Source organism: Pollachius pollachius (assembly GCF_949987615.1).
Source record: "Pollachius pollachius genome assembly, chromosome: 8".
Lineage (NCBI taxonomy): Eukaryota > Metazoa > Chordata > Actinopteri > Gadiformes > Gadidae > Pollachius > Pollachius pollachius.
In genome coordinates, this window is record NC_136941.1 from 7,644,163 (window position 1) to 7,664,982 (window position 20,820).

Here is a 20,820-nt window from a genome sequence, read left to right on the forward strand (position 1 = left end):
TAGGCCCGCTGAGCTGCGGTAATCACGCTTGTCAGACCCCACCCCCACCACCAGTACCAGCACCACCACCACCCCCACCCAGTCCCCAATGCCCTCCTTCAATCCAGTGTAGCCGCGCGGCAGGGGACGCCCAACATGGGAGCCACGGGAAATCGCCTCATTGTTTTTCTTCCTCATCGTTAACGTTCTTATCGTTAATTATTGTTGACGTTGCTACTTTATTAGTCCCTCATGAGGGGGTGGTGTTGAGCTGGCTGAGTGGCGATGGCGAACACTGATGAAGGGATGGTCGATCACGGTGTGGGTGGGTGGGGGGGGGGGGGCGGGCGGCTACAGCTGAGGAGGGGGGTCCTGAAGAGACTCCACCCTGACTTGTAACATTGCAAGGCTGCTGTTGATGCATGGGTGGACTTCCCTGGAGACCCCTGTCCTTCTGGGGTACACTGTGGGGGCAGCTTAGCGGCCGGTGGAGTGTGTGTGTGTGTTGGGGGGGGGGGGGGGGGGGGGGGGGGCTTCAGGTTGGGGCATTCATCTGGGAGATCCACTGACGACGGAGCTCCTTCCCAAGCCTCCCTCGGACCCCCTTGGACCCCCGGACCGCTAACACAAACAGCCCACTGACGTGTTTAGACTAAATGACACAACCCAGCCACTCACCACCCCCCCCGCCCCCCCACACTCTATGTCAGAGCTACGCTGTCTCCACACACACACACACACACACACACACACACACACACAGACACACAAAACCCCGCCACCACTCGCTTAGCAATTTGATTAAAGGGACACTCGATCCTCCAGAGAAGAGGGTCCTATAGTTGGTGCTGCTGGGGGTGGGGTCGGTGGCTAGTGCCGCTGGTGGTAGCAGCGGTGATGGGGGTGGCGGTGGTGATGGGGGGTGGTAGTGCCGCTGTTTTGGTGCGGATGGTGCCGCTGGTGGTCTTTCCCTGTCCCAGCGACCCACCCACCTCGCGTGTGACCCAGGCCAGTCCTGGAGCCGTCCCCCCTGAGGCAGCCCTGTCTGCCTTGATGAATGCACAGCGCTTGCCTGCTCCCCCCCCCCCCCCCCCCAAAACCCCAACCCAACCCCTTACCACCAGCAAAGAAAGGGAAGGAGGAAATGACATCATGCGCCGCGGTATCCAGGGGACAGTAGTAGCAGAGCAGGAGCTGGATAACGTCGACATGGCAGGTTGTCATGGCGCTGCGCTGATAGCCTCTCCTGCAGACTCAGCCGTCCGATCCGCTCACTCACATCCATCAGCGGGCCCCCTCGCCGGCCCTCCGCCTGCCGGGGCCCCCCCAGGGATCCCCGGGACAATTAATCATTCCTGGGGGCCGTTGGCAAAGCTGTCCGGGGCCCCGCTGTCGGCAGCCATGTTTGTTTGTGCAGACAGCGAAGTTTGAGGCCGGGACGGTTGTGTCTGTGCTGCTGCAGCACTGGTGACTCATGGGTTTCAGACGCTTCAGCGGGGGGGGGGGGGGGGAGGGAATAGTCCGGGCCTTTCTTCAGTCGAGCGGTTAAAGTCCCACAGGGAACAGCGCTGTTTCATTCCCTTACTTTGGTTAACAGAAGACCAACTCAACTAAACGCTACTAACTGTTTTTCCAACACGAGAACAGAAAGTAACTCCAAGTAACTAAAGTAACTCCAAAGTTACTGCAAAAAGTAATCTAGCTCACTGCTCCCGTCGGGTCGGGCTGCATAGAGTTCAGAAGGCTGGCCCGACGGCCGTCCGTATGGGGACAGAACGTAACCTGAAGCCCCAGCGCAGGCTTTTCAACTGTTGTAGGCCCTGTGGCCAACGGCACACAGTCACAGACCCACCGAACCCCTTTGTGTGTGTGTGTGTCTATGTGTGTTGCTCATGTATGTACTGTATGTGTCTTATCATTTTCATCACGTATCACCTTAATGTAATCGCTTCTCTTTTTCGCTTCTTTTGATCGATGAAAAACAACAATATTTTCAACAGTGTCCGTCTACGGGGCAACTCTTCGACAAACAATGGCTTGAATGCACCTCCCCTCCCCCAAACTCCACTTACCCCCATCTCCCCCCCCCCCCCCCCCCCTGACCTTTGACCCCTAGGTCGGAGCAGGCTGAGGAGGAGCGGCCGGTCGGCCAAGCCCTCTCCTCCGGCTCCCAGCTGGCCCCGCGGGGGGTGGAGGAGGAAGAGGAGGAGGGCGACGACGAGGAGGAAGAGGAGGGCAGCCTGACGGAGAAGTCCCAGGACGAGGCGCCCGAGTCCCCCTCCCCCGTCGCCATGGCGGCGGGAGCGTACGAGGAGGAGGAGGAGGACGACGAAGGGGCGGACGCAGCCCCGCTGGCGATGAGCTATGAACACACGCGCAGGTACGCACACACCTCCGCCGCGGCCGCCGTCGGTCGCCTGCGCGTTGACGCTTACCTCAGCGTCACTAACACCGCAGCTAACCACTGAGATCACGCCTCTGATAGAAAGTTTCTCATCGTGCCTCTTCGTCAAACCCAGAACGCCATACGTCCGTATGGCGTTCTGGGTTTGACGAAGAGGCACGAGTCTGCAGCCTCTGATAAGAGCATGCTGTCTCTCTTTGGGACTTCCCAGCCAGGCCCAGATTGTCCCATTCGCTATCAGTCCCATCGACAGCCAGACATGCGTTTAGTTCGCGCCCTGTTCCTCGTATCTTCGTGCGTTACGTCTGGACGGAGGATATGTCCCTTCTGACTGCCGGGGTCGGAATCACGAGTGCGGGAGCGCCGATGATTTGCTCCCACCTAATCCGAGGTCCACTCCTGCTCCTGTCCTCCCCTTTGTCTTTTCCTCCATCTCACCACCTCCTCTCCCGTGTTCACTACAACATCTCTCTTTACCCACTCCGTCGCTCTTGTGTTCTTCATCCCCTTCCGTAATCCAACCTTCTCCTTCGTCTGCTCTTCTTCTCTTCTCTCCATCTATCCATCCTACCTTTTTGCTCCATCCATCAATTCATCATCCCTCCATCAATTCATCATCCATCCATCAATTCATCATCCATCCATCATCCATCTACCCGTCCATCAATCCTTCCACCGGTCGTTACTGCCCCCTCATCACCACCAACCCCCCCGGCCCTGCCCCCACCCCTTGGTGTGTGTAGGTGTATAGAAGAGGAGGGGCCCCTCCTGGACCTCGAGGGTCTGCCCAGCTTCCCCAAGAGCCTGGACGGGCTCCGCAAGGCAGCGGCCGGGGACGACCCGTCCTTCGACGTCAAAGACATATTTAACACCTCGCTAGAGTCGGAGGCCCTGAAAGAGACGCTGTACAGGCAGGCTAAGACCCAGGTAGGTGAACCCCCCCCAAGGCCCCAGCACCCCTCGCCCGCTCAAACTGATTCACGGCAGGATCGTCTGGTCCCATTATGTAAAGGAACCGATCTCCGAAAACAAACTCCCTTAAGGCCAAATCTTAAGGCTAGGGTTAGGGTTCCACGTTGACGCAACGCATGGGGGTTCACGGACCCATTGCGTCCTTGCGGACCCTCGCGACCCTTCACGTCTGCGTCGTCATTGCGTTGCGTCAACACATAACCATAACTCTGCCTTCACTCTCTTCTTCCTCTTTCCACTAACAAATTGACTTCTTGATCCTTCCACCTGCCTTCCAAACCGACCCGCTATCGCGTGTCTGCCCCTTTAAGAGAATCATTGCGCTCTGCTTGTACGTCGGACCTCTTGTAAGCGTGTGTGTGTGTGTGTGTGTGTGTGTGCGTGTGTGTGTGTTCCGCTCCTCCAGGCTTATGCAATGATGCTGTCCCTCTCGGAGAACAACCCTTTGCACACGCCCTCCCAGAACTCGCTGGACGCCTGGCTGGGCCTGGGTGGTGGGCCGTCCGACACCGGCCCCTTCCACCCCCTCAACCACATCTAGGAGGAGCTCCGCCTGGCCGGAGGGGAGGGGGGGGGGGGGCCTGGTGGGGGGGAGAGGAGGGCGGAGGTACAAGCTCAGTCCAGTAGCGTTCAAATCAAACGAGAGATCGAGTGGAAGTGGGAAATGAGGAAAGGAAGTGAAGTGTGGACCAGGATTCAAGAGTCTCTAGATAGTGGAGGAGAGCGCCATGGGGGAGAAGGGGGAGGGAGGGAAGGGATGGGAGGGAGGAAGGAAGAAATTATCCCTGGATGAGGGGTCTAACCAAGACTCTGGCATAGAAACAAACTGCTCAGCCCCCTTTGATGTGAAGGACATAATGAGGGCCCATCAAGAGTATTGGAACTGCATTAGTCTGATCTGGTCCTGGTCTGCAAGGCTCCCTCATAACCCTGTAGATACCCTATTTAAACGTCTCGCGAGAACTGTCGATAACCCGCGAGTCGTGAAAGACTATTCTGCACCGCCTTTCACAGCACTGCGCCATTAAGCGCTGCATTACCACTGCATGTCCACAGGGTGGCGGTGTTGGAACAGGAATGCCAGTTGGATCCAAGTGGGCGCGCGCTTATATCCATACTGTATTTTATTCCTGTTTTTTGTTTCCCACTTCAGCGACAGAATCAATGAAAGCACCATATGATAAGTTACTGGAGTAAAAGCCCCACTCTACGTGGGGTGTACAAATATTGATCCAATAGACATTTTGAGCTGATTTTTGAAAGATTAAATAAAGATGATGTCAATGGTAAAATGTGCGTAGCAACTGTTTGATTAATTATCCAAGACACTAGCCATTCTAATCGGTAACCCGGTGTGATCATGTGGAAAATTATGTTAAATCATACGCAAATCTGGGGACACTTTTCCTCAAGTTGGTTGTTCAATTCATGTCATTTATTAATTTTATTGACTTGTTTTTCTCTTAGATACAACAGTATTGTTTCTTTGTAGGCACTGCCGTGCTAAAATGTTAATATAATTATTTTAGAGAAGGACCAAAATTGTATGATATTGTCATATGATGTACAAAATAACCTAGATGTTCATAGCAAGAGTGGTATGTGCCAAATAACATAGAAAATGTATTGTTTTCTGACAATCATTTCCTTTCCAACGGGCTTGTATTTGCTGGCATAGTTCCTTCGTTGTTCTTCTTACGCTCTTATATATATGATTTCGACAGTGTGTGTGTATTCTATTTATTTTTGGTTGTTTTTGTCATGATTGAAATGGAGTGAAAAAATGAAAGAAAAAAAACAGTCTTTTTTTTCACCACTTTTGTTTTTAGAAGGAATGATTTGCTAATCGTTGGTTGGGATTCTGAATCCCCCGTATTTGATGAGGTGTGCCAAAATGGAGGGAACCCATGCTACCACCTGTTGTTATTTATAGTGAACAGTAGCTCTGGTTCTGCTTCTAATTCAGATTGTCTCAAAGTTAGGTCTCCTACTTTGTTCATGTCTTACCCTTTCAACCAACAACACTTTACGTGTTTGGCCGGCAGTTTGACAGATGAGGGGCATTAGTTGCGTCCCAATCACACTTTTGTATCGGCTAAACGGAAACGTTCACGTTTTTCATGTCTATTCTCCTTCCCCTCTCTCCTTCGCTGTATCCCAACTTTGACACATCCACTGACAGCTATTGTTATGTAGCCTACTAATGAAAGAAGGATCGAGCCCTTTAAGAAACACAAGAGAAATCATACAATATTGTTATTGCGGGTGTGAATGTCCAGATCCTCGGTCTATAAATAACACAGCGTCAACCATTGAAAACACAATCTGTAGATAGAAGACAAATCATTTGGTTGGTGCATCTTCATTTGAACTTTCCATCTTCCCATCACATATTCCCTCCATGCGTTCCCCACATGGTGGGTATAGATTCATTCTGGGCATTCGGGGCATACATTTACTGTAGATAGTTGTAGATAAGTATGGAAGCCAGAGGAGCAAGACGGGGCAAGTATTGTGGGTTATGGTCGTCTTTGACCTCCTAGCACCGTGTCCTTCAGAAGTAGCAAACTGTGTCCTTTAGATCTAGCATCCTGGGTCTTGGAGAGCTAGCCACTTGGGTCTTTGAGAGCTAGCATCCTGGTTCTTTGAGAGCTAGTATCATAGGTCTGTGAGAGCTAGCATCTTGGCTCTTTTAGAGCTAGTATCCTGGTTCTTTGAGAGCTAGTATATTGGGTCTTTTGAAACTAGCATACTGGGTTGTTTAGAACTAGCCTACTGGGAGTATCAGAGCTAGAGTGCTAGGACTGTCTGAAGAAGGGCTATAGGCTAAGCTGTACTTGTATCTCTCACAAGCACTTAAACCCCACTGATCTAAGCAGAACTTTGATCAGCGCTTAGCTCTCCGGATGTTCAAATTAATTTCTCTGAAGCTGGCTTCACTTTTCATTCACCATGCTCAAAAAATGGAAATCAAGAAGAAACGTCAAAAAATGGAAGCACTGTACTTATTTTTTTGTCTGGCGGCATTTGGTGGTGTTATGCTAGACAGTTGCTACCACAACATGCAGGCTGGTAACCTTTTTTGTTCTATAATTATTTTAATGAATGACATGTCATTCACAGCTAACACATTGATTTCTTACATATGGTTGTTAAAAAAGAAGATGCTATGGTTTAGGTTACAAAAGTTTTTATGTTTGGTTGACTATTTGTAGTGATTCATGTCATGTACTACTGTAATAAGTATGTGCTGTGTGACGCAATGGGTTCACATTCAAATATTCCGTTCTGCCAACTTGAGAAGGTATTTGAGCAAATAGTCAATGAAAACAAACATTTGGTTGAGCATAAATGAACATGGTTGCTGTTTCTTTCCCCACTGTTACACACAATAAAATTAAAGTGTATATATATATACACTCTTTTTAACTGTATAGTATTTTAAAGAATAAAAAAAAAACATTGGTGCATTTGTGTGAAGAAAAAAAAGATGGGCTTAAATGGTTGGTGCTTGTTTGGTTTAAGTCTGAATTGTATATCGCCTCCGTTCTGTTTGTTGAAAATCAACAACCAATATATTGTGCATGACGTGTTTAGCAGTCATAATGATGTCCATTTGTGAAATGTGTATCAAATTGAAAAGGAAAAAAATGAAAAAAGAAATGGAAAAAAAACTTTAATCTGTAGATGCACTTATTGTACATTGTGTTAGGTTAGTAGTTTGACTTCAAGTTTGGACTGCCTTACAACTGTACCGGACTAGGTGGTTCTGAAAGACGACGCAAAGACTTGAGGCGGGAGACCTAATGAATAAAAAAAATTACAAGGATTGTAGAATAATATTGAACAATTCTGAAAATTGCAGTTCTTTTGATGCTTGTGATTATTGAAGATGTACTTTAGAGAAATTTCATTGAAAAGATAAGACTCTGTTAATTCTGTAGAATAGAAATGTATACCAAATGTAATCTTTCCAATGCTATGAAGAATTTATACATGAAATTGATATGCAATAAAACCTGTGTGCTTTTTAATCGAAATGTCCACTGTTATTTGTGTTCGGGCGATAGATTGTTGGGTGGTCAAAATAACTTTTTATCTGGAATTGTGGTCAGATTTTTGTCTAATTTAAGACTAAAACCCCTCTCATTACATAACATCAGTAGTTTATAATAAATACATTTGAAACATAATATTAACATGGTATCATTCATTGAAGCTACAGGGTTGGGAATTTCTTCAAATGTCCTTCAAGGTATTCTTGTATTCCACCTACAATACATTGTTTAACAAGGATTAAGAAACACAACCCTTCTGAGAAACTTGCACAAAATACTTAAATAACCCTGGCAGGATGGATTAAGTTTGATCATGCGGAATGCAGTTTCACTGATGGTAAAATAGGTAGTGTCTGGCATTTACAAGAAACTTGAACAGTAGTGTGTGTGTGTGTGTGTGTGTGTGTTTGTGTCCTTTGGGAGGTGGTGCATGTCAACCCTCGCACCAGGGGCCGTGATCATATATATAGTGAGCCGATGGTTTACAGCAGCCATGCCATGGGAGGAGACGATGGGTCCAGTGAGACGAGGCTGATCGTGCTGCTGCTGGCCTGCTTCGTGTGCAGTGGGGATCTGGAACAGGCACAACCTTTGACCCCTTCTGTTGTCCCAATGAATAATGGTTCTTCTGCTTTGGCTGGACTGGAGGTACAGGTGAAATACATCCAGAAAGATGATCGTGGTAAAACTTATTTTAATATGGCAAATCTGCAGGATTTTATTTTTCATCAATCATTCAAGAACATACAATATAAATATGATTTATTCAATCAAAATTAATAATTACTTTTCATTATGTGTGTTTGTGTATCAAATTATATGTCGATGATGTTATATGAAATACACATTTTGTTCCTTCTCATGGTGACGTGTTGGACTCTGCAGCACAAGCAGTGAGGCTGAGGGCCCTGGAGAAGCAGCTCAAAGGTGTGTTGATCCGCCTGTGTTGATTCGCTGCATTTCTTAGACAGATGCACGCTACTATACTCTTTCCTATAGCTCAGGCAAGCACCCTTGTCTCGGTAAACGCTAAGTCAAAGGTCAACAAAACTCAAATCAAAGATCTGCAGATCATTTTATTGACTCTGGACTCTGTTATTGCAGTGTAAACAGTGAGGCTGAGGGCCCTGAAGAAGCAGTTCAAAGGTGTGTTGGTGGCTAACGACTGGCACCTGTACCTAATCAGCAATCAGGTCAAACGGAAGCTTAAACATGCCAGCACCGGCACCTATAACTGCTACACCCAAATCTGCTTTGACAAAATGTCTATGCATTGGCAAATCCAAATCTGATTCACTGTGTCCATCACCTTGTCGTCCTCTGTTATCTAATCACCCTCTGGGACATTAAAGATGTACACTACTATACTCTTTCCTATAGCTCAGGCAAGCACCCTTGCCTCGGTAAAAGCTATGTCAAAGGTCAACCAAACTCAAATCAAACATCTGCAGATCATTTTTGTTGACGTATTTGCTGTTGAAATGAATCCATGAGGTCTAGAGGAGGCTGTCTGTGTTCCAGAACAACAAGTGGCGTTTTCTGCCTCACTGCTGGCGACAGGAAATGGAAGTCAAGGTCCTTACAAAGAAGCCATCACACTCATCTTTAAGCATGTTGCCACCAACATTGGAAAGGCCTACAAAAAAAAAAAAAAAAAAAAAAAGCAAGGTTGTTAATAATTGTATGCTCATTTTATATATTTAAACACTATAACCCCAGTTTAGTTAAGGGGGTCAAACCCCAATGCATGCTGACTACCTGAGGGCTTCTTTGAGCAAGATGCCTAAAAGCTAAATATATCTTAAGAATTGGTTTGAAAGTCTATTACGGTATCATTTTATAATAATCCAGTTATAATCTCTACATTACAGGCGTCTTCACTGCTCCTGTGAAGGGAGCCTACCACTTTGAAATACACGTTTATGGGATGGCGAGATCACTCAAAACTGGTGCAATTCTGGTCCTCAACAGTAACCAAATCTTTACAGCTTATGAATACTCACACGGTCATGGTACCTCTGGTGCTTCTAACGGAGCCTCCCTGGCTCAACAGAAGGGAGATGTTGTATTTGTGCGTCTGCTTCAACATAACCATATATTTGACAATAGTTACCACCACAGCACGTTCAGTGGTCACCTGCTCTTCATAATGTGATGGGGCAAGTGTAATACAAATGCTATCATCTACTGGGGATGTCATGGTGAACTCATTCAAAATCAAAGAATAAAGGGAGGTTAAAATTGTTCAACAACATTAGCCTTGTTAGACCGTTCTGATCTTGGAAGTATACACAATGTATATTTTGGGGATTGCATGTTATGCAAAAGATTGGAACTCAAGCTAGTTGAAACTAAACTTTAAATGTGGAATGCTTAACAGCTATAGGCTAAATTCCTTCATCATAAATGTTGTGCTTTGTTTTCATTTGAATAGTGTCTGCTGTTGTCCGCATGTCAACCCAGTCCACTTTCTACAAACTGCACCAACTCGCTCAACCGGAGCAGTCTCGTATGCAATAAAGGCTCTTCCTTTTAGTTTTTTAAATCAGGTCTGACTCTGCTCTTCCCTTGCAAATAAATTCTCTACTTAACCTGAACTCTGTGACTTCTTAACTTCTGCTATTCACTCCATTAGAAAATATCAAAACTACAAAGTTTCTCAAGAACGAAACGACATGTCAATCCACCCAGGGAATTTCTCTCTTCAAATCATTCTATTTGTGTCCATATTTTCACTGTAGTTATTTTCAGATGATATAGCTATAACTGTAGCTACAGCTCGAGCCACTAGAGGCTGCTAATGGGAAAACTAACAGTGCAGGTTTAAGCTTTCACAATTTCATATATGCCTACCATAGACTGAATGAACATTGGTGCGCTCAACTATTATTCTTAAGCTTTATACTTTTGTTCTTTATTATTCCCTACACATTTTGGGAACCTACTTCTCCCACAATATTTGACCTAGAGATTCCATTCCACTTTTAAAATGTTCAGATTAGTTTGGATAAGTATTCTAATTTTAAAATAATATTTTATTCATAGAATTATATGGCGAAGCCGTCCGCCCATTCTCTGACACTTTAAATACCTCAGGCTTCGCAACTTGGTCAAATTTTGACCGTTAACCTTTGTTCAAACATTTGAACGTTCAAACAGATTTTCGATATCATTTATAAGATCATCATTAGACTAAGTTTCATTTTAAACCTGATTTGTATTTTTTCATATATTTCAACGGAACTCATTGACTTCCGTTGAGGCTAGATCGTGAGAATTACACCCGCTCTAGCCCAAGGTATCACAAAAGCTAACCATTTGGGATGTTGTGGAGCCTAACAACGACAATATTTAACCTAGAAACACGATGTTAAGCTAAAATGGTTACGGTATTTCTTGTTACACTGGCCGTAAAATGATGAATCGATTGGAAGTATGATACATCAGGCATTTGTTTGTGGGGATCCCCGTTAATATGGCTAGAGGCTAGGTGCTTCCTACATATCCGGGGTACTTTCAGCGGAAACTAAATGCTAATGTGCTTTGAAACGATATTTTCAGGTCACGCTATATATACAAACGATATGCACACACACACACGAAACACACAAATACACACACACACTATACACCAGAGGTTTCCAACCTTTTGATTGCTGAGGCCCAAATTCAATTCTGAAAATTTTCAATCCCTTTTAGTATCCTTCATGATCATTTTTTTAAATATTTTTTTTTAATATATATTATGTATTTTTTCCCAATTGAAAGGCCTCCCACAGCCCACCTGCAACACCTTGGCGGCCCACTAGAGGGCCACGGCCCACAGGATGGGAAACACTGCTCTACACTCACACACTTGATTCAACCATTTCAAACTTTATCAGAGCAGCTCAGCTATTCGATATTTTATCTCAATCGAAACGTTAACACTTGAGCTATTTGTTAAACTCTTACACTTTATTTGTTTCAAACCATTTATATTTTTTAAATTGTGTGCATGTTAAAATTGTTTACTCCATTTAGGCTTCTGAACTCTGTTCAAATCTTTTCACTTGATTTAAGTAATTTCTTTACGTCTTTAACTATGTGGGTTTATTAAATGTATTATTTATTTATTATTTTCTAGTTAACATATTGTAACGTTCACCTCACGTGGTGCAGCGTCGAATAAACAGTCGATGTCCGGCTGGCAATCCTGCTCTTTATTTAGTAATCCAAAGTTTATCTCCGATCACCGTTGGCCGTGACCACTCGTACCTCAAGCCGTAACACAGTACTCACTACAACAAAACGCCGCTTCCGGACCCTCCCTCACGTTGTCTCCCCCCCCCCTTCTCGTGAGACAATCCCTTATTAACCCCCACTAATAACATTAGTGCATAACCCAACACATGAGAACATTTGTATTGCTGCTGAACGCATAACCACAGAACCACATTAACCCAGCTCGTTACAATATATTATACAATTATGATTGAAATATGGTGGAACAGACATACCAGGGATATGAAATCATTGTTCTATATATCTAAGGGAATAAACATTATGAAGTAAAGCACCTGCTCTGAGCGTGGCTCTGCGCTACCCCTTTAACAACGACCAAATCAGAGCAGGAAGTAAGTCGAGGGGTACGCTGCCTCCTCGTCCACTGCAGAATCAAAACATTTAGGTGCGCAATGGGTAAAGCTGCGTTATCCAGGATGTTTCATTAAAATCGCATCATTTGCAGTGAAGGATATTGTCAAAAAGCTTCGTGCATCATGCTTCAGTTGAAGGACACCGTGGACCCGGAGAGTCCGGGGGCTGCGGTTCTACATCCCGCAGAAACCGAGGAGGGGGTCGAGGTTGCGTTCACGCCACCAGAGGCCGGAGGAAGCTTCGGCTCTTCGGTGGCCTGCTGCTCCCCACTACAGACGCTGACGCCTTTCCATGTACACAACCCCACAATGCAAGCGAAAGTTAAGGACTATTTTGTTTTCAGGGTAAGTTCGAGGTTCCAGACAATACTAGTGATAACCGTCATAGTTTTGGAGTCAAACACGGCTCTGATGTTTAATTGACCGAAGCAACAGTCACTTTGGTTCTGCACACACCTCTGTTGATTCGCTGCAGTTCTTAGACATGAGTTGTTGTTTATTACAACAGACCCCGTGCAGCCCTGTACTCCCAGTGGGCTACTTGTTTATCAATACTAGTAAACGAATGATGAGTATTTGTGTTGTTACTGAGGATAGTTAGAAGGCCAAATGTTATTACAAACAATAACGCCAGCATTCATATCAGATTGACCGGTACAGGTGAAATATAAAGGGATTCTAATGAATAGAATAACACGAAGCGATGATGTCATGGGGTACGTGTGTGCGGTCTTCCCTCTCAGCCAGGTACGATTGAGCAGGCGGTCTGTGACATCAGAACGGTGGCCCTCCCCTCAGAAGATGGAGAGGTCCTCAGTGTGTGGCTGTTGGCTGAGTGAGTCCTACCTGCTGTATCCACTTAACAATACTGTACTGTCCTAATGTATCAGTACTATACTGTACCAATGCTATGCTCTCAAAGTATGCATATTACACTGTAACAATGTGTCAATACTAAGATGAATGCTATATGAATACTACTACTAATGTATCAATTTAGACAAATAAACCTGGCTAAATGTATCAATACTTGCTATACTATACTGGCTCAATGTATCAATACTTGTTGTATTATACGGGCTGAATGTACCGCTACTTGCTATACTATACTGGCTCAATATATTGATACTTGCTATACTATACTGGCTCATTGTATCAATCTTATCTTGTGTCAATATGTCAAGTGGACCATTACAGACACAAGGAGAAACATAAGCGATTCAGCCCTATTAAGGTCTGACAGACCACTACAACCTTGAAACCGGGGACAACCCATATCATATATGTATTTGATTGTTCACCACTCATTTTTTTATTTCCCCCCCCCCTTAAAACGGCCAGAGTGGACCACTGGAACAACGAGAAGGAGAGACTGGTGCTGATCACGGACCGGTAGGCGAGACGTCTTCACCCCATCACCTACCAGGACGGTCCTTTGATGTTGTCTGATTGGTTGGTCGTGTACATAGGCTGTATCTTCTGTATGTGTCCACAGATCCCTCCTGGTGTGCAAGTACGACTTCATCAACCTGCTGTGTCAGCAGGTGGTCCGGATCGCTCTGAACGCCGTGGACACCATGTCCGTGGGAGAGTTTGAGTTCCCGCCCAAATCGCTCAACAAGTAAACCACCATGTTTACTAGTTTCGTTGTTTTTGTTTACGTCTCTATGTATGTCAGCTCAAGGCTCGTTGGCATGGCTCATGCTTTGTTATCTGCATGTTAAGTATTGTAAAGAGGGAGTAGGTATTGGATCATCATGTGTGCTTTAGGGGGGCTAGGGGGAACAGGTTGCGCAGTGTTTACGAAACCAACCAAGTGTTCACTTGGATTTCAAAAGGACTTGCAGATAACTGCAACTCCTTAATATAGTTTGCGTATCAAACTATATTAAGGACTTGCCTTTTCCATCATATGGTTTGCGTATCAAACTAACTAACCCTGTGCATCATATTTTCTAAGACATATTTTACTCTTCGACATGTATCAGAGTGAAACTTCCATACAGGACATGATGTAGGAACACGAAGTGCACGGGATAAAACCTACCTAGCACAGGTACATACGTATGAAACAAGACAGTGTAGTCCTAATCCGGACAGGAGTTGACCCGGGCGGCCTGGTTCTGTCGTTCCCCCTGCAGGAGGGAGGGCTACGGGGTGCGCGTGCAGTGGGACCACCGCCCGCGGGCATCCTTCGCCAACCGCTGGAACCCCTGGTCCACAGACATGCCCTACGAGACCTTCACTGAGCACCCCATGGCCCACGCCGACGAGAAGGTGGCGTCCCTCTGCCAGGTGAGAGCCTCAAGGCTCAGTAATGGTTCCACGTCGACGCAACGCAAGGGGGTTTACGGACCCATTCGGTCCTTGCGGACCCTCCTTGCATCCACCGCAAGGGCCTGACGTGCACCTCCAAAAAATGTTTACCTTGCGTGGAGGCGACGCAGAAGGGCTGTGATTGGTCCGCTCCCTAAAACCCGACGCAGAACCAAAACAGGTTCACGACTGTGTTGAAGCGTCTGCGTGGTCGTCGCGTCGCCTTGGAACCATAACTGAGCCTTAATGTGGAAGTGAGGAAGCTAAGGAAGACGCCGCTCAAAGCCTTTTGAAAGTGTCCTTTTTCTTTTGGAGGTTCTGTTAAAAGACGAGGCGTGGTAGACTGGTGTTTTCTGTTTTTACATTAGAATAAAAATGGTGCATAATGAGCACTGTTCCATTGGCCCGATCCCAAGATGTTTGCTCATAGGCCGACTGAAATGCTTCAACCACATCCAGTGGCCGTGGTATTTAAGTCTCAGGGTCTGATGGACTTTGATATCATTTATAAAAGCTGTTCCGAAGTGGAAATCACTGTCACTACTCTCTTTCAATGAGATAAGTTTAATTAAACTGGCCAGTCCATGGGTTTGAAAAACGTACGCGCTCGTCTTTAACGGTTCACTTACAACAAAAGAAAATAAATCCAGTTTTTTCTGCCCTCTAGTTGGACAACTTCCGGACCCAGCTGGTGCAGGCGGTGAAGAAGGCCCACAAGGAGCACCCCATCCCCGGGCGCTCCAACGGGGTGCTGATCCTGGAGAAGCCCCTGCTCATCGAGACCTACCTGGGCATCATGTCCTTCATCAACAACGAGGCCAAGCTGGGCTACTCCATGACCCGGGGCAAGATCGGCTTCTAGAGGAGCAGTTCCGGATGAGCTAACCCTAACCTAGATTAACCCCCCCCAGTGCGGTCTAATGTACGTATCGTCTGTCAAAAGGACTCCGCCCTCCAAGGGAGGCGGTCACTCTACTTTGCTGTGATTTTCGTTTTATTTTGGGTTGATCGGTCGGTGTGCGCCCGCAATTAACCTCCAATGCTTTCTCCCGAGTCGGTGTTGTACTTGGGTCTCCGGGCAGAGTACATGTTGTACAGCGTTGCATGGACTGTCCGCTCACATGAGTTGTGTGTCCCCCCCTCGCCCCGTAAAGTGACTGTTCCAACCGACGCCATATGGGTTCTCAGGGGCTTGTGTGAAGAGTAGATTCGACTTCGATGGAAGTGAGTGTTTTCGCTGTCAATATCGATGAATATCATGTGTTAGAATGCGCTTTATCCCTCCTCATTTCACCCTGAGCCTCTTATCCTGGATCCGTTGGGCCTGTTGCGTCTGTATGATCAGAGCGGGGTCTTAGCGGTCTATCCAGACCCCAACAAATGGCCAGAGAGGCGAGAGCACAAGGTCACAGGAAAGCTGATCTTCCATGGACAGACTCCAGGGTGCCACCTGGTTCCGGGGACACATCCTTAAGGTCCTATGAGGGGCTCTCTGAGAATAAGGGCCACTGCAGTTGTATTTCAAAGGAATGGGGCTTATTCACCTAGTGGCCATCTCGGTTATGAACACTAGCTGGCATTGAGCCCCAAGATGGGAACCAAGATGGACGCTAGGTTGCATAGGGTCCATTTTGTCATCCAGTACCGATAGCGTTCTCTCGATTTTGGCCCCATATGCATGAAATAACACTAATAATCAAAAACAATCATGGCTTTAAACGGTGTCTTAAAATGAACAGCTCAATGGGTTGTTCACACATACATGTTACCTACGCTTGCTAATGGGTTTCTGTAAACTTGAGTCAGATTGTCTGTTACTGTAAGTTCCTTGGTAAGCTCCTGTGACCTCGTCCTGTTGTGGGCGCCGTCTGTTTCCTGCCCCCATGTGCTATTGGTTGTAAGTATGGCATTGCGATAAGATGAGGGAGCTATTGCCGATAGCTAATGAGCTCAGGTGGCTATGTTCTTAACCATATGATTGTCAATGAGGGGTTTTAAGAATTAGCGTTGTATATCACACTCCTATGTTTATTCAGTCGCCTTAATTGTACTGTTTTTGTATTTATTTTAGGCAGTTAACATATGAAACAATGCGTCAATAGCAAACTTTCATCTGGGCATAATGTTTGCAGTTTGTGATGCACTCCATCGCTGAAAGCTAAGTTGATTCATTGTTTGAAATCTATTACTGCAGATGGATTTGACTCATTAGATAATTATGAGATCTGAGATTCAGATTGAGTTCATTCAGGAGAGGAAGTCTTGTGGAGATGTTCATAGAAATCCTATGTTATAATATATACAACTGTATTAATCTATATGAAACTATATTCATATTAAAGCGGAACTGTGTTCATTGCACTTCCTCAGCTTTAGGTAGATAGTTGGATAATGTTTTGCAAATAAATGACCTGTGCATGTGTGTTGCATGATTGTTTCTTTTTGAAAGAAATGGTCTACTTTTGATTCATGTTTTTGGGTTTTCAATGATCTGGTATTCTAATCCTTGAACTCCTTGAAATCCTTGAACTGATTTTTAAAACTATTAGATTCCCATTGCCTTTTTCAAGAAGGGTTCTCACACAAGGCAATTTTTTGGTTTCATGTAAAATCTGGCTCGAAGTGATCTCTTTGTGTTGAGTTACGCAGGTTTTACAGATCATATTGCACCTTTATGGGCTCGCTGTATTACGGGAAAATACCAAGAATAATCTCAGTAACATCGCTTACAGACATGAATCTAATAAAATACATATTTGACCCATTTAAGATTCTTGTCTTCTCTCCACTCTAGACTTCTCAGACGATTTACCTCCCTTGAAATCTGATGGTAAATCTGGGAGAAAAATAGCAAATGAATGGGGGAAAAAACGGGCACCCTCGAGTGTGAATTAAAATGACCCGAAATATCCAGAAGCAAGGATCCTTTCCATTTGTGATAACCCTGCAGAAGAAAGGTAAGCCATTTATTATACCAAAGCAAAAAAAAAGGTGCAATTCTCAAGTACAATTATCATAATGAAGATATTTCACAATGTGAGTTATAATTCTTCCAAAACCTAATGCATTACCAAGAGAATAATGCATTAGGACAGTGAAGAGAGTACTATCCAGAAGCAAGGATCCTTTCCATTTGTGATAACCCTGCAGAAGAAAGGTAAGCCATTTATTATACCAAAGCAAAAAAAAAGGTGCAATTCTCAAGTACAATTATCATAATGAAGATATTTCACAATGTGAGTTATAATTCTTCCAAAACCTAATGCATTACCAAGAGAACCCCCCCCCCCCCCCCCCCCGAGGACTGTGTGACGAGGACATCAACAGCTACTCGTCATGTCAAAGTGATTTGGATTCACAACACACTTAACAGCTCGGATGTCCTGAGTGGACGAACCCCCGTGAATCCGATACTCAAGCATCCTTCGGTATCGGGATTTCAGGAACAATGAGCGCCGAGAAACGGGGTTCAAATCTGATGAATTCACGTGACGGGGACGACCGAGAATGCCATCATTAGAAAGACGCCATGAACACCATTTCCCAGAATTCCAAACCCCTCTCCCCATTAAAAAGAAAGGTGAGCAAAGAACAGCACCTAAAGCTCGACCTCGCCAGCAAGAAGCAGATCCACTCCCTGAATCTTTATGTCCCGTGTGCAGCCTGTTGGATGTGGGCTGTTGCTACCTGCGGGCGCAACCCTTCATCAAAAACGTAAATGGGTCATCTACAGGAATGCTCGAAATGAGGGAGAAGGTCAAACACCAGGGGAATCTCCTGGGGCTGCAAACCCAGAACTCTAGGAAGCCAGTGAGATCAGCCATGGTGGACTCCCAAGTGTGATACTTTCTCACCCTTTCCATCCATCACCTGTCAAGGCGGAACTAGACCAGTGGGTGTGTGCACGCTTCGTAAACTTTGTTGTGGGTCTGAGAGTCTATTTGGCATTGCTCCACCCTCAGGCCCTCGTGAGATCAGCAAGAGTGTTTTGTAAAGAAAAATTGGGGAAAAGAAAAATGGAGAATAAAAAATCAGAAAAAATAAGGTATAGAAAAATAGAGAATAAAAAAATCAAAAAAAGGAGGTACAGAAAAATTGAGAATATTTTTTTGAAAGAAAGGAGCTAGCCTACCCCTTTTTTTTTCATGACAGCCAATAAAAAAACAACAGTGTTACCCCTTATGTTTTTTTCATGACGACCGACAAAAATGGACAATGTTAACCATTATATTTGAATGAAGACCAATAAAAAACGAGTGCTATAGGAGGTATAGAAAAATGATGGAGAGAATATCCTTTTGAGAAAAAGGAGGTACAGAAACATTGAGAATATTTTTTTGAAAGAAAGGAGGTACCCTACCCCTTATGTGTTTTTCCATGACAGCCGATAAAAAACGACAGTGTTACCCCTTATGTTTTTTTCATGACGACCGACAAAAATGGACAATGTTAACCATTATATTTGAATGAAGACCAATAAAAAACGAGTGCTATAGGAGGTATAGAAAAATGATGGAGAGAATATCCTTTTGAGAAAAAGGAGGTACAGAAACATTGAGAATATTTTTTTGAAAGAAAGGAGGTACCCTACCCCTTATGTGTTTTTCCATGACAGCCGATAAAAAACGACAGTGTTACCCCTTATGTTTATTTCATGACGGCCGACAAAAATGGACAATGTTAACCCTTATATTTGAATGAGGACCGATAAAAAATGACAGTGTTACCCCTTATGTTTATTTCATGACGACCGACAAAAATGGACAATGTTAACCCTTATATTTGAATGAGGACCGATAAAAAACGACAGTGTTACCCCTTATGTTTTTTTCATGACAGCCGATAAAAAACGACAGTGTTACCCCTTATGTTTTTTTCATGACGACCGACAAAAATGGACAATGTTAACCATTATATTTGAATGAAGACCAATAAAAAACGAGTGCTATAGGAGGTATAGAAAAATGATGGAGAGAATATCCTTTTGAGAAAAAGGAGGTACAGAAAAATTGAGAATATTTTTTTGAAAGAAAGGAGGTACCCTACCCCTTATGTGTTTTTCCATGACAGCCGATAAAAAACAAGTGTTACCCCTTGTTTTTTTCATGACGACCGATAAAAAAACGACAGTGTTACCCCTTATGTTTTTTTCATGACAGCCGATAAAAAACGACAGTGTTACCCCTTATGTTTATTTCATGACAGCTGACAAAAATGGACAATGTTAACCCTTATATTTGAATGAGGACCGATAAAAAATGACAGTGTTACCCCTTATGTTTATTTCATGATGACCGACAAAAATGGACAATGTTAACCCTTGTATTTGAATGAGGACCGATAAAAAATGACAGTGTTACCCCTTATGTTTATTTCATGACGACCGACAAAAATGGACAATGTTAACCCTTATATTTGAATGAGGACCGATAAAAAACGACAGTGTTACCCCTTATGTTTTTTTCATGACAGCCGATAAAAAACGACAGTGTTACCCCTTATGTTTTTTTTCATGACGACCGACAAAAATGGACAATGTTAACCATTATATTTGAATGAAGACCAATAAAAAACGAGTGCTATAGGAGGTATAGAAAAATGATGGAGAGAATATCCTTTTGAGAAAAAGGAGGTACAGAAAAATTGAGAATATTTTTTTGAAAGAAAGGAGGTACCCTACCCCTTATGTGTTTTTCCATGACAGCCGATAAAAAACAAGTGTTACCCCTTGTTTTTTTCATGACGACCGATAAAAAAACGACAGTGTTACCCCTTATGTTTTTTTCATGACAGCCGATAAAAAACGACAGTGTTACCCCTTATGTTTATTTCATGACGACCGACAAAAATGGACAATGTTAACCCTTATATTTGAATGAGGACCGATAAAAAATGACAGTGTTACCCCTTATGTTTTTTTCATGACAGCCGATAAAAAACGACAGTGTTACCCCTTATGTTTTTTTCATGACGACCGACAAAAATGGACAATGTTAACCATTATATTTGAATGAAGACCAATAAAAAACGAGTGCTATAGGAGGTATAGAAAAATGATGGAGAGAATATCCTTTTGAGAAAAAGGAGGTACAGAAAAATTGAGAATATTTTTTTGAAAGAAAGGAGGTACCCCACGGGCGCTGCCAGGAATTTTGGGCCCTATGAAAGATTCTAATTTTGGGCCCCCCCACCCCCCCCCCCCCCAACATCTATCGACTGTTTTTTCAAAACAAAAAACATTTCAAGACATTTCAAAAAAAAAAGAAAAAAGGCAATAATATATTATATTATTATTTGCCATCCGCGGGCCGTGGGCCGTGCTGCGTTGGGCTGGGCCCTTAGAATCAGTACCACTTTTCCCCGCCAGGCAGCGCCCATGAGGTACCCTACCCCTTATGTGTTTTTTCATGACAGCCGATAAAAAACAAGTGTTACCCCTTGTTTTTTTCATGAC

At 44.4% G+C, this 20,820-nt stretch overlaps 2 protein-coding genes across 6 annotated transcripts in view; both read left to right on the plus strand.

Moving 5' to 3' along the window:
- prdm16 (PR domain containing 16) overlaps positions 1-3,897 on the plus strand; it is a gene marked incomplete at its 3' end in the record, with an annotated part of 188,755 nt that extends 184,858 nt beyond the window's left edge. For 4 of the 5 annotated variants that reach the window (XM_079742391.1, XM_079742392.1, XM_079742394.1 and 1 more), the window contains 3 exons: positions 2,096-2,359; positions 3,127-3,310; positions 3,762-3,896. In XM_079742391.1, the coding sequence (XP_079598517.1) occupies positions 2,096-2,359; positions 3,127-3,310; positions 3,762-3,896 (583 nt within the window). Of the gene's footprint in view, positions 1-2,095; positions 2,360-3,126; positions 3,311-3,761 lie in introns of all 5 variants that reach the window. The other variant, XM_079742393.1, reaches the window with a different exon arrangement.
- An 8,199-nt stretch (positions 3,898-12,096) lies between these two features.
- tprg1l (tumor protein p63 regulated 1-like) lies at positions 12,097-17,040 on the plus strand. Its single transcript, XM_079742172.1, has 6 exons — positions 12,097-12,395; positions 12,794-12,885; positions 13,392-13,442; positions 13,546-13,671; positions 14,192-14,345; positions 15,034-17,040. The coding sequence occupies exons 1-6, from the start codon at positions 12,174-12,176 to the stop codon at positions 15,226-15,228; spliced, it is 840 nt and encodes a 279-aa protein (XP_079598298.1). The 5' UTR covers positions 12,097-12,173; the 3' UTR covers positions 15,229-17,040.
- The last annotated feature ends 3,780 nt before the right edge of the window (positions 17,041-20,820 follow it).